The sequence below is a fragment of the Leucoraja erinacea genome, chromosome 38, assembly GCF_028641065.1.
Source record: "Leucoraja erinacea ecotype New England chromosome 38, Leri_hhj_1, whole genome shotgun sequence".
In the NCBI taxonomy this organism is placed as follows: Eukaryota; Metazoa; Chordata; class Chondrichthyes; order Rajiformes; family Rajidae; genus Leucoraja; species Leucoraja erinaceus.
The window spans coordinates 5772487-5786905 of NC_073414.1; the positions used below are offsets into that span (position 1 = coordinate 5772487).

The following is a 14419-nucleotide window of genomic DNA, read 5'->3' on the forward strand; positions in this document are numbered from 1 at the left end:
ATACACACACACAAACACACTAAAGCACCCACATGCACAAAAGCACACACATACACACATGAACGCACACACATACACACGCACAAACACACCATAAAGAAAACAGAAAATGCTAGAACCGCTCAGGCTACATCTGTCAAAATAGAGAGAGACAGGGTTAATGGTTCAGCTTGAAGAAACTCATCAGAACTTACGTTTTAGGGTTGGTGTTCACAGTCCCAACAATCTTTATCAGCTGCTGTGGACGGAGGGCTCCCATATAAGCCTGGTACGGAACAACCTAAGGAATGACCCAAGAAATCCATCAGCATGTGCTCAACAGTGCAGGCAGCTGAAGGAGATGACAGCACTACGGAGAGCCGGGGCCAGGGAGAGAGTTAATCAGGGGTTTTATGGTTGAGGCACTGCCAGAACAAAGCCAGTTGGCCAGTCACACCTCAGTACTGTGGGCATGATGGACCCAGCGCCTCTATCATCGGCCAGTGACACACTGCTTATCACATGGAGGGAGGCTCCATCTCTCAGTTTGGATGTGTGGGAGGGTGCATGTTCACAAAAACCCAGCGCCTCAGTGGGGCAGCAGTTAGTACTGATGCCGCCTGACACCAGAGACCCAGTATCAGTCCAAATGGTTTCACAAAGGCCAGAGACAAAGGTACAGAGATTTATCTGTAATTTTAAATTTTTTTTATTATATGTATGTATTTTTACCTTATCTTATATATTTAAACTGCTCTTGTGAATCGCACCATGGGATTGACTTTTAAATTTCATTGTACCATATGCAATGACAATAAAGAGATTCATTCATTCATTCACTCAGATGAAAACACTAAACGTGTAGAAACATAGAAAATAGGTGCAGGAGTAGGCCATTCGGCCCTTCGAGCCTGCACCGCCATTCAATATGATCATGGCTGATCATCCAACTCAGTATCCCATCCCTGCCTTCTCTCCATACCCCCTGATCCCTTTAGCCACAAGGGCCACATCCAACTCCCATTTAAATATAGCCAATGAACTGTGGCCTCAACGACCTTCTGTGGCAGAGAATTCCACAGATTCACCACTCTCTGTGTGGAAAAAAAAAGATCAGTCTGAAATGTGAAGCCAGAGGAAGGGATCTGATAGGTGGAAGGGGACGGAGAGAAGGGGAAAGGATAGGATGGGTGCATGCATCCAGGGAGGGCGCAGGGAAGAGAGGTGGGAAAGTAAGGAAGGGTGTTTGTAGGTTGACACAAAATGCTGGAGTAACTCAGTGGCTGAGGCAGCATCGCTGGAGAGTAGGAATGGGTGACGTTTCAGGTCAATATCCTTCCTTCTCTCCAGAGATGCTGCCTCACCCGCCGAGCTACTCCAGCATTTTGTGTCAGCCTTCGATTTAAACCAGCAACTGCAGTTCTTTCTTACACACGGGTGTTTGCAGGTTGCATGTTGCCATACAGATAAATGGGAGGGAGCAAATGGAGAGGAGGAAAGTGCTGGGCAGTGGATCGGAAACAAGTTCAAGTTCAAGTTCGTGAGTTTATTGTCATGTGTCCCTGATAAGACAATGAAATTCTTGCTTTGCTTCAGCACAACAGAACATAGTAGGCATTGACTACAAAACAGATCAGTGTGTCCATATACAAATGCATATAACCATATAACAATTACAGCGCGGAAACAGGCCATCTCGGCCCTACAAGTCCGTGCCGAACAAATTTTTTTCCCCTTAGTCCCACCTGCCTGCACTCATACCATAACTCTCCATTCCCTTCTCATCCTTATGCCTATCCAATTTATTTTTAAATGATGCCAATGAACCTGCCTCCACCACTTCCACTGGAAGCTCATTCCACACCGCTACCACTCTCTGAGTAAAGAAGTTCCCCCTCATATTACCCCTAAACTTCTGTCCCTTAATTCAGATCAGATTCAGATTCAATTTAATTGTCATCGTCAGTGTACAGTACAGAGACAACGAAATGCATTGTACAGAGACAACGAAATGCATTGTCGCGCTAATTCTGAAGTCATGTCCTCTTGTTTGAATCTTCCCTATTCTCAAAGGGAATACAAACAAATAAACACACTAACTATAGTAGAAAAGAAGGTGAACAAAAATGCTGGAGAAACTCAGCGGGTAAGGCAGCATCTATGGAGCGAAGGAAATAGGCAACGTTTCAGGTCGAAACCCGTAAGGGTTTTGGCCTGAAACGTTGCCTAATTCCTATTGCCATCAGGCCCGAAACACTTCCTATTTCCTTCGCTCCATAGGAGCGATTTCCTTCGCTCCAAACCCGCTGAGTTCCTCCAGCATTTCGATTTTCCAGCATCTGCAATTCCTTCTTAAACATGGTGGAAAAGGACAACACATCTGAAGAAGGACATCTGATAAGAAACATACCGGATTAGACACGGTCACTTGGGCAGGAGTGCTCTGTAAAACAATAACATAACATGTTAGTATTTACGCCATGGGTTATGGTTGGAACACCACAACCCTGGAAGAAAACCACAATATCTGCACCAGACATCACCAGGGAATAGTACGATGCAGAAAGACATCGGATTTCCCTTGAGAAATTGCCCAAGAAGATGTTATGAACACATGCCAACCAAGCCACATGTGACTGTACTGTTCCTTAGTACCCATGCAGTTAACACCACTTTCACCCCTCATCCCAAGTTTGTGAACCTACTTTGTACCGCACCCTGGACTCAAACCATCTCCCCCGACGCTTTCCCACAAGCAGACAGTCGCGTTGAAGATATAATTCCCACTGAGATCACCGAAGGTGTGTAGGGCCTGGAAGGTAAGTGTTAGCACCTGCTCGAGATCTCACTGTGCAGCTGGTAGTACCGCTGCCTCGCAGCGTCAGAGGTCCCGACCTCGGGAGCTGTCTGTGTGGAGTGTGCACGTTCTCCCTGTGACCAACGTATGTGTTCCAGTTTCCTCCCGCGACCCACACACAAACACGGGTAGATAGGTTACATGGTCACCGCCCCTTGTATATAGGTGAGTGGTAAAATCTGGAGGGAGTTGATGAAAATGTGCAGAGAATAGCATGGGATTCATATAGGGTTAGTGCAACTGTATCTGGTTGTAGCTGGTGTGGACACAAGGCCTGTTTACATGCTGTATGGTTCTACGGTACCTGTATCCATAGGGCAGTGAAGGTTCAAACAACGCCCAGCTCTCCTTAGTAAACGAACCGAACCAGAACCAGCCATTTAGAAGGATGAGGGGTTATCTTATAGAAACATATAAAAGTATAAAAGGACTGGACAAGCTAGATGCAGGATAAATGTTCCCAATGTTGGGCGAGTCCAGAACCAGGGGCCACACAGTCTTAGAATAAAGGGGAGGTCATTTAAGGTGCAGGAGTAGGCCATTCGGCCCTTCGAGCCAGCACCGCCATTCAATGTGATCATGGCTGATCATCCCCAATATCAAACTGAATATTTGTTGATATTTAATTTTGTAGCGATTTGGGTGCAGTCACAGCCATGCAGCGAGGAGCCATCACCTTTAACAGTAGCGGTAATCAGATCACATGGTTGGATGTAACGCACCTTTCCCCCTCGACACTCAGGCGGTCTGTGGCCCTGTTAACGGAGGCACTGCCACAGCCATGGGGTGTCATTATTTAAGAAGCACAGCCACCGATCGAAAGAGTTGAATCAACCATCTCAGCCACCGCTTGTTCAGCCTAATATCAGAAGTGCCACGTCTGCTGGACCCAGAACCCCCCCTCCCTGTTCTGGAGAAGTAAATCAGCGCACACAGAAACAGGAGCAAAAAGCAATCAAGACCCATCATCAGGGCCCTAGTGAGACCACACCTGGAGTATTGTGTCCAGTTTTGGTCTCCAAATTTGAGGAAGAACATTCTTGCTATTGAGAGAGTGCAGCGTAGGTTTACAAGGTTAATTCCCGGGATGGCGGGACTGTCATATGCTGAGAGAATGGAGCGGCTGGGCTTGTAGACTCTGGAATTTAGAAGGATGAGAGGAAATCTCATTGAAACATATAAGATTATTAAGGGTTTGGACACACTAGAGGGAGGAAACATGTTCCCGATGTTGCAGGAGTCCAGAACCTGGGGCCACAGCTCTTGAAGATAGCGGATTTGCTGTAATGATGCGGATACTAAGTGGGGAGAAGGCAGGAACGGGGTACTGATTGTGGATGATCAGCCATGATCACATTGAATGGCGGTGCTGGCTTGAAGGGTCATATGGGCTACTCCTGCACCTATTGTCTATTGTGTATCAGTAGATACAACTCGCTCACATGTGCCCATGTGAACATTGGGCCGAATGGCCTGTTTCAATTCTAGTTTACTCTATTAATCTTTAACGGATCAGATTCCTATTCCTCCAGATGTAACATTTGTGGTTATGAACGGTTTAGAATCAGACTCAGTAATTAGAAGTCCCCTCTCCTCCTCTTAACAGCTCTTCCTTCGGCTTGAGCAGCTGGTGACTTCTCTCAGCGAGAAGGAATGGATTTAAAGAAAGTGATCTTCCCAGCAGCCAGTCCTTGTGAATCTCCGCTGCACTCAAATTGCAATTCATTAGGAAGAGATTTGTTTTTCACACCTACTCTGGCGCCAGGAAGCCCCAAAGTGACTTACAGCCAAGGCAACACTTTCAACGAGGAGGTGCTTGCATCTGAGGTGGAATATGCAGCGGGGCTTTTTGCCAGGTACCTGCTGTGTGATGTTCTGTTAACCTGCTGCCGAGATGCTGATGCTTAATGTTCACCTGAACACCTGGTCTTAAACATTGTGCTGTGGGATCCTTTATATCCATCTGAGGGAGTAGATAGGTTTAACATCTCATCTTAGACAGATGCTGTTGGCAGCAGCCCGTCCAAAACATTACGAAACTACCACAACAAAGGAACGAGCAACGCACTGCTGCATCAGGTAGTGCTGCTGCCTCATAGCTTTGATCCCGACCTCAGGTGCTGTCTGCGTGGACTTTGCACGTTCTCCCTTGCTGGCAGAGCGTGCACAGTGGCGCAACTATTTAGTTGTGGGCCACAGTTTAAGAATAAGGGGTGAGCCATTTAGAACGGAGACGAGGGAACACTTTTTCTCACAAGGAGTGGCGAGTCTGTGGAATTCTCTGTCTCAGCTAGATAGATAGATAGATAGATAGATAGATAGAGATAGATAGATAGATAGATAGATAGATAGATAGATAGATAGATAGATAGATAGATAGATAGATAGATAGATAGATAGATAGATAGATAGATAGATAGATAGATAGATAGAGAGATAGATAGATAGAGATAGATAGATAGATAGATAGATAGATAGATAGATAGATAGATAGATAGATAGATAGATAGATAGATAGATAGATAGATAGATAGATAGATAGATAGATAGATAGATAGATAGATAGACAGATAGATAGATAGATAGATAGATAGATAGATAGATAGATAGAGAGAGAGAGAGAGAGAGAGAGAGAGAGAGAGAGAGAGAGAGAGAGAGATAGAGATAGATAGAGATAGAGATAGAGATAGAGATAGAGATAGATAGATAGATAGATAGATAGATAGATAGATAGATAGATAGATAGATAGATAGATAGATATATAGATAGATAGATAGATAGATAGATAGAGAGATAGAGAGAGAGATAGATAGATAGATAGATAGATAGATAGATAGATAGATAGATAGATAGATAGATAGATAGATAGATAGATAGATAGATAGATAGATAGATAAATAGATAGATAGATAGATAGATAGATAGATAGATAGATAGAGAGATAGATAGATAGATAGATAGATAGATAGATAGATAGATAGATAGATAGATAGATAGATAGAGATAGATAGATAGATAGATAGATAGATAGATAGATAGATAGATAGATGAGAGAGAGCTAGATAGGGCTCTTAAAGATAGTGGAGTCAGGGGATATGGGGAGAAGGCAGGAACGGGGTACTGATTGGGGATGATCAGCCACGGTCACATTGAATGGCGGTGCTGGCTCGAAGGGCCGAATGGCCTACTCCTGTACCAATTGTCTATTGTCATAACTGGTAGAGTCGCTGACCCACAACGTCAGAGTCCCAGTTTCGATCCTGACCTCGGGTGCTTGTCTGCGTGGTGTTTGCATGTTCTGCCTGTGACCATGTGGGTTTGCCCCCCCTGTGCTCCAGTTTGCCATCCCACATCCAAAGGACGGGTTGGTTGGTGGGTTAATTGGCCACTGTGAATTGCCCCTAGTGTGTAGGTGGGCGGTAGATTCCCTGGGTAGTCGTGGAGAGAGTAAAACAGGGTTAGTGGATGTTTAGACACAAAAAGCTGCAGTAACTCAGCGGGACAGGCAGCATCTCTGGAGAGAAGGAATGGGTGGCGTTTTGGGTCGAAACCCTTCGTCACACGTGGATGCTTGATGGTTGGAGTGGACATGGTGGCCTGACATGCCTGTGAAAGACATTCTTGCCATAGAGGGAGTACAGAGAAGGCAGGAATGGGGTACTGATTGGGGATCACCAGACTGATTCCCGGGATGTCAGGACTTTCATATGAAGAAAGACTGGATAGACTCGGCTTGTACTCGCTAGAATTTAGAAGATTGAGGGGGGGATCTTATAGAAACTTACAAAATTCTTAAGAGGTTGGACAGGCTAGATGCAGGAAGATTGTTCCCGATGTTGGGGAAGTACAGGACAAGGGGTCACAGTTTAAGGATAAGGGGGAAATCTTTTAGGACCGAGATGAGAAAAACACTTTTCACACAGAGAGTGGTGAATCTGTGGAATTCTCTGCCACAGAGGGTAGTTGAGGCCACAGTTCATTGGCTATATTTAAGAGGGAGGAGATGTAGATGTGGCTAAAGGGATCAGGAGGTATGGAGAGAAGGCAGGTATGGGATACTGAGTTGGATGATCAGCCATGATCATATTGAATGGCGGTGCAGGCTCGAAAGGGCCGAATGGCCTACTCCTGCACCTATTGCCTATGTTTCTATGTGTCTGTGCTCCAATGATCCTTTCAACAATCCAGCGACCTTAACATCATAAGTCACCTCTAAACTCAATAATATCTCCACTCACTCACTCCCTCTTCCCCTCTTCAGCCTTGAGCCCACACCAGGAGGCATCTGTGACCTCTTTAGGCGTCCAGCTAAGCTAGAAGTTCTGGACTCAATTGCAGCTCTAGGACTCTGAGCTTAATAATTGGGGCTGACTCCCCATTGCTGAAGGAGTGCTGCACTGTCCAAGGGGGTGTCGGGGGTTATGGGGAGAAGACAGGAGAATGCGATTAGGAGGGACTGAATGAATGGCGGAGTAGACTTGATGGGCCGAATTACCTCAATCTGCTACTATTACTTATGACATCGTCTAGATCGCACCAAGACCCTGCCTGCTCTTTCAGCTGAACACAAAAGATCCCGTGCAGACAAGAACAGGTGACGGCAGATGTATTAATCCCGTAAACAGCATTAAAAATAACTCAATTGGCTCTCGACCAAATTAGCTTCCACACTCCAGCTGTGACCTAACGTTAAAGATGCTTCATTGGCTGTGAAGTGGTTTGGAACAGCCTAAGGTTTGTGATGGCTTTAAAGAGCTTGCGTGCACAACACCTTCCCTGCATCCATGCAGTCCAACTCACCTTTTGCCGCCTGTTCCTAGAATTTGGTTTAGGCATTACATTGAAGGCCTGTGGTGAGGAGGGAGAGAAGTCAGTTTAATTACAAAGCTTCCCACTGGCATGGTGCCACCTGGAGACAGCTGCTTGCTCCAATGTACATGCAGTATAATGTGGATAAATGTGAGGTTATCCATTTTGGTGGCAAAAACAGGAAAGCAGACTATTATCTAAATGGTGGCCGATTGGGAAAGGGGGAGATGCAGCGAGACCTGGGTGTCATGGTACACCAGTCATTGAAGGTAGGCATGCAGGTGCAGCAGGCAGTAAAGAAAGCGAATGGTATGTTAGCTTTCATTGCAAAAGGATTTCAGTATAGGAGCAGAGAGGTTCTACTGCAGTTGTACAGGGTCTTGGTGAGACTACACCTGGAGTATTGCGTACAGTTTTGGTCTCCAAATCTGAGGAAGGACATTATTGCCATAGAGGGAGTACAGAGACGGTTCACCAGACTGATTCCTGGGATGTGAGGACTGTCTTATGAAGAAAGACTGGATAGACTTGGTTTATACTCTCTAGAATTTAGAAGATTGAGAGGGGATCTTATAGAAACGTACAAAATTCTTAAGGGGTTGGACAGGCTAGATGCAGGAAGATTGTTCCCGATGTTAGGGAAGTCCAGGACAAGGGATCACAGCTTAAGAATAAAGGGGAAATCCTTTAAAACCGAGATGAGAAGAACTTTTTTCACACAGAGAGTGGTGAATCTCTGGAACTCTCTGCCACAGAGGGTAGTTGAGGCCTGTTCATTGGCTATATTTAAGAGGGAGTTAGATGTGGCCCTTGTGGCTAAGGGAATCAGGGGGTATGGAGAGAAGGCAGGTACGGGATACTGAGATGGCTGATCAGCCATGATCATATTGAATGGCGGTGCAGGCTCGAAGGGCCGAATGGCCTACTCCTGCACCTAATTTCTATGTTTCTATGTTTCTACATGGTTACCATTGGTGGCGTAACGTTAGAGCTACTGCCTTGCAGCGCCAGAGACCCGGGTTCAATCCTGACTGTCTGTACGGAGTTTGTACATTCTCCCCGTGACCTGCGTGGGTTTTCTCCGAGATCTTCCGTTTGCTCCCACACTCCAAAGTCGCACGGGTTTGTAGGTCAATTGGCTTGGTGTAAATGTTAAATCACCCCTAGCGTGTGTCGGGTAGTGTTCATTTGCGAGGATCGCTGGTCCGTGCAGACTCGGTGAGCCGATAAGGCCTGTTTCCTCGCTGTATCTCTAAACTAAACCAGTTGCCTGCAAGGCCTTTGGGTGAGTGGATTCATCCTAATGCTCCCATTTTGCCTCCACCTGCATCACGACGGCAACAACTCTTGGCATCTTCCACAACGTGTCATTGCTTCTTTCACAGTGGGAGAACACACATCGGATGGGCTGAATGGCCTGGTGTAATTTCCATGCAGTCTCCTTTACTAAATGTGTCACACATGCAAGAGGTTTCGCCCAATGCCAACTGAAAGCCTCACATGTCGTACAGTTTACAGTAGATCGTTCAATGTTGGTCATAACATGAAGTCAAAAAACTTATTCAAGCCACAGTAGGGCCAATACATCTCCTAAGAACTAAGTTAAAATTGTGGTACTTACAGGTTTGGCAGGCATGGAGAAGGTAGGAGGGGCACAGTAATTGACTGCAAAATTGCTCTACAAGAAAATAAGATTTATAAAAAAATGAATAAATTTATTGGCCAAGTATTCACATACAAGGAATTTGCCTTGGTGCTCCACCCGCAAGTGACAACATGACATACAGTGATAGTTAGGAATGACACATAAAACATTAAACATTAATAATAAAACAGTATTAATTAAACATGTGAATTAAATAAAATACCAGAGCAAAATGAGGCTACAGATTTTTGGCTATTGAGTGAAGCTACTACTCGTGGAAAACAAGCTACTGTAGCTTTGACAGTCCGGAGTCGAAACAAGAGTTTGTGGCCAGGGTTTTTATGTCCCTGGGAAGTCCAGGACAAGGGGTGGCAGCTTTGACAGAGATGAGAAAAACTTTTTTCACCGGAGTGGTGTCGCCTCTCCAGAGGGAAGTGATTCAAAGGGAGTTAGATGTTTGTGGCTAGGGGTGAGAGGGGTATGGAGAGAAGGATGATCTTATGATCCCACTCATTTCCTGGCGACTTGCGAATGGCCTTTTATTTAGATGGAGTATTATTTGAGACATTTGAGACAGAAAAAAAATTCTTAGAAATAACCACACCCTCTGCACATCCATGAGATATCAAAGAGGAACCAAGCTTCGTCCCATCAAGTCAACCCGACCATCGATCACCCGTTCACATTAGTTCTATATTATCCCACTTTGACTCTGCACATACTAGGGGCAATTTGCAGAGAGCAATTAACCTGTCAACCTTGGCATGTGGGAAGTAACCCATGCAGTTACAGAAAGATTGAGCAAACTCCACACAAAGTCAGCCGTTCCACCACTACTTCGGGATGGGCAATGAAATACGGGCTCATTTTACAGAGCCCACATCCCCGGAATGAATACTAATATAAAAGAAGTCACTAGCGGGAGAGAGATGACCCCAGGGCAAGTCAACAATCCTGGTCTGACGTCAATAGTGGGCGAGTGCCCAACATGAAACTTGGCAGATGATAAAGGCAAAACAACAGGACTTACCGCAAAGGGATGGCCAGCACCGTAAGCAGGAGGTGCGTACGCTGGAGGAACCTAGCACACAAAACAAAACGGCAATAAAAAAACAACACCCTGCGAAAGCCCCCATTCGACATAAAACTTCAAATAGAATCATTACTTTAACAACAACAAAAAAAATGAAGTCAGCACCGGCTACAACCTGGTGACAACTAATGCCCCCCTGTCCCACTTAGGAAACCTGAACGGAAACCTCTGGAGACTTTGCGCCCCACCCAAGGTTTCCGTGCGGTTCCCGGAGGTTTTTGTCAGTCTCCCTACCTGCAACCTCCGGCAACCACCTGCAACCTCCGGGAACCGCACGGACACCTTGGGTGGGGCGCAAAGTCTCCAGAAGTTTCCGTTCAGGTTTCCTAAGTGGGACAGGGGCATAGACAGCATCAGGAGAAGACAAGCTAATGCTCACTGGCATCATAAACTCACTGTCGCCAACTGTAAACATCCTCCCGCCAAAAAAAATTTTCAACGTCCCCCCCCCCCCCGATGTCAGAGTCAAAGTCAAAGCCCCCGGCTGGCGATGGCGGTTAAAAATGGAGCCCCCGGCATGCACTCGCAAAGTCAAACCCACTGTCGCCAACTGTCTCCCGAAAAATTTTCAACGTGTTGAAAATCCAGGGGCGACCAGAAAGAAGCTATGACTCTTTGGGCGACCGAGGAGACGACTCACGGCCGTACAGGCAACACCCCAGTGACCATGTGGAGACAGCCTAGTCGACTGTAGTCGCCTAAACAATAGCCTAAGTGGGACAGGCCCAATACATTAAAAAATAAATCAAGGAACGAGGTTTCATTTTCTCTCCAAGGGTCTTTCGAACTCTTCCTCAAAGGAAGTGGAGTCTTTGAATATGTTAAAGGCGGAGATGGAGAGGAGGTGTGGGAGGTCACCGCATGTGTGGGGTTGAAGTTGCGAGCATGTTAGCCACAAGGTATTCAAAAGAGAGTTAGATATCGATCTTAGGGCAAATGGAATCAAGGGGTATGGGGAGCAAGCAGGAACAGGGGTACTGATTCTGAATGATCAGCCTTCACAGCTTAAGGATAAAGGGGAAATCCTTTAAAACCGAGATGAGAAGAACTTTTTTTTTTCACGCAGAGAGTGGTGAATCTCTGGAACTCTCTGCCACAGAGGGTAGTTGAGGCCACTTCATTGGCTATATTTAAGAGGGAGTTAGATGTGGCCCTTGTGGCTAAGGGGATCAGGGGGTATGGAGAGAAGGCAGGTACGGGATACTGAGTTGGATGATCAGCCATGATCATATTGAATGGCGGTGCAGGCTCGAAGGGCCGAATGGCCTACTCCTGCACCTAATTTCTATGTTTCTATGTTTCTATGATCATATTGAATGGCGGTGCTGGCTCGAAGGGCCGAATGGCTTTACTCCTCCTGTACCTGTTTTCTATGTTTCTATGATGGAACAATGAGGTAGGACAGGTTCGAGGAAAGAAGCCTACTAATTTGGAGCTATATTGAGCCCCAGAAAGTCTGGCCCACATTTGTCCCTATTTCACCCCCATGTGAGGAGGCTGGCAGAGGCACCTTACAAACAAACTCCCATTGTCAGCTGGACATTTGGGACCGTGCTCAACACCAGTCATGGTGGCAGTTGTCCCTGTCTCCGCCCTTCCACACCGGGCGGGCTTGTGCTCGGCAAGTAAACAGTGTGATACCCACGTCTGGTTCTTTGAAGGTGATGGCATTGACGTGAACATCTCCGGAAACCTTCAGGGTGTCGACTCTCGTCATGGGCAACCTGTGCCTGTACTCCAGGAAATGTTGCCCGTTCACAGAGACCTGTGGAAGAAGAGAAACGCACATGTTACGTAGGAACAAAAGCCGGATCGTGGAGTCAAACCGGCACGGATACATACCCATCAAGTGCATGCTGATCCTCAACTACCCATTTATGCTGGTTACACAAAAAAGCTGGAGAAACTCAGCGGGTGCAGCAGCATCTATGGAGCGAAGGAAATAGGCAACGTTTCGGGCCGAAACCCGAAAGGGTTTCGGCCCGAAACGTTACCTATTTCCTAAAACAGTTCCTATTCGGCCCGAAACGTTGCCTATTTCCTTCGCTCCATAGATGCTGCTGCACCCGCTGAGTTTCTCCAGCTTTTTTTTGTAACCTTCGATTCTCCAGCATCTGCAGTTCCTTCTTAAATACCCATTTACGCTGATTCCCAGCTCCCCCCCTAGCTCTCGTGGTCGGGGAGAGTGTGGTGGTGGTCGTGCTGGTGTACAAAAATAGACACAAAGTGCTGGAATAACCACGACAGAAGGGAGAGGAGTTGTACAGTTTGATAGCCACAGGGAAGAAGGATCTCCTGCATCTTGGTGGAACCGGTCTGTTGCTGAAGGTGCTCCTCAGGTTGACCAGTGTGTCATGGAGAGGGGTGTGAGCTGTATTGTCCAGGATGCTCCGCAGTTTGAGGAGCATCCTCCCCTTCCAAGACCAACCTCCCATGAATCCAATTCCAACTCCAACTTTGCCCACAGAACGGAGCCAGCCTTCCTGATGAGCTTGTTGATCCTATTGGCATCCGAGGCCTTCGCCCTGCTGCCCCAGCACACGGCAACGAGGAAGATGGCACTGGCTACCACCGATTGGTAGAACATCTGCAGCATCTTACTGAAGACATTGAAGGAGCTGGGAGTGTGATAGGGAATAGATACATGGAAATAAATGGAGGGATTTATTCATGGGGGTTTGCTTTAAGAGCTGCCATAGACTCAATGGGCCGAATGGCCTCTATATACTGTCAATATGGTATCGTTATAAAGTCATACAGCAGGGAAACAGGCCCTTTGGCCCAACTTGCCCATGCTGACCAAGATGCCCATCTATGTTAGCTCCATGTTGATGGTGATGATCTACATTGTCAACTTCAACTGAGGTCCCATTGTTGCCCATTTTCTCCAAGAGGTTCAGTTGCCAATTCTGATTCGATAAATTATTCTTGTGACCTCCTGAAGGGCTCACCATGTGATCTAATCATTGGTCAGTCAGCATGTCCCTCCTCACTGACCCACCTTCCCAAGCCAACAAAAACTGACTCTTCCTGAAAAGAATGGTTAAATCTTGACGATCACTCAACTTGGGCCCACTTCCAATTTTCATTTCAAAACAAACGGTTTCAACACAAATTATTTGGGGATCTTATTGAAACATATAAGATTATTAAGGGTTTGGACACGCTAGAGGCAGGAATCATGTTCCCGATGTTGGGGGAGTCCAGAACCAGGGGCCACACACATTTTAAGAATAAGGGGTAAGCCATTTAGAACAGGGACAAGGAAACACTTTCACACACAGAGAGTGGTGAGTCTGTGGAATTCTCAGCCTCGGAGGGCGGTGGAGGCCGGTTCTCTGGATGCTTTCAAGAGAGAGCTAGATAGGGCTCTTAAAGATAGCGGAGTCAGAGGATATGGGGAGAAGGCAGGAACGGGGTACTGATTGGGGATGATCAGCCATGATCACATTGAATGGCGGTGCTGGCTCGAAGGGCTGAATGGCCTACTCCTGCCCCTATTGTTTATTGTCTATTTCTGAAGACCCTTTTCTCCCCCCCAACCTGTGGCAAACTGTGTTGGACTTTGGTACAATCCTGGTGTGATCTAACTTGACGCCAATGTCAATCTCCACTCTCAGTAATGCCGCAATTCGAAAGTCATGGCAAGTGCAGAATATAGATGTAGCCTTGTGACCCAGGCTTGTGGTTGTGTGGTCCGCCGGACATTGCCAAAACGGCAGATTCTCTCCCTCAATTTCAGTGAGACTTAGTTATCAACTTCAGGAAATGTGGTTGAGTGCGTACACCAACCAGCATCGATGGTTACTGAAATAGAAACAGTCAAGCGCTAAAAAAAGCACTCTAATTCCGCAAGAGATTAAGGAAATCCAGTATGTCTCCAACGGCTCATACAAATAAATAATGATACTTTATCAGCCAGGTATGTTTTGCAACATACAAGGATCTTGACTTGTACCAATAAAAATAAAATACCATACCAATATCATATCAATACCAATATCAATACCATATCATACCAATAAAAAGCAACAG

At 46.2% G+C, this 14419-nt stretch overlaps 1 protein-coding gene across 2 annotated transcripts in view; it reads right to left on the bottom strand.

Annotated features, from left to right (window-relative positions):
• LOC129714183 (galectin-4-like) overlaps positions 1–14419 on the bottom strand; it is a 36720-nt gene that overhangs the window by 9257 nt on the left and 13044 nt on the right. The window contains exons 4-9 of one of the 2 annotated variants that reach the window (XM_055663692.1): positions 12030–12149; positions 10322–10372; positions 9268–9324; positions 7638–7685; positions 2390–2422; positions 195–280 (exon numbers count right to left, since the gene is read on the bottom strand). In XM_055663692.1, coding sequence (XP_055519667.1) covers positions 195–280; positions 2390–2422; positions 7638–7685; positions 9268–9324; positions 10322–10372; positions 12030–12149 — 395 coding nt within the window. The remainder of the gene's footprint in view (positions 1–194; positions 281–2389; positions 2423–7637; positions 7686–9267; positions 9325–10321; positions 10373–12029; positions 12150–14419) is intronic. The other variant, XM_055663693.1, reaches the window with a different exon arrangement.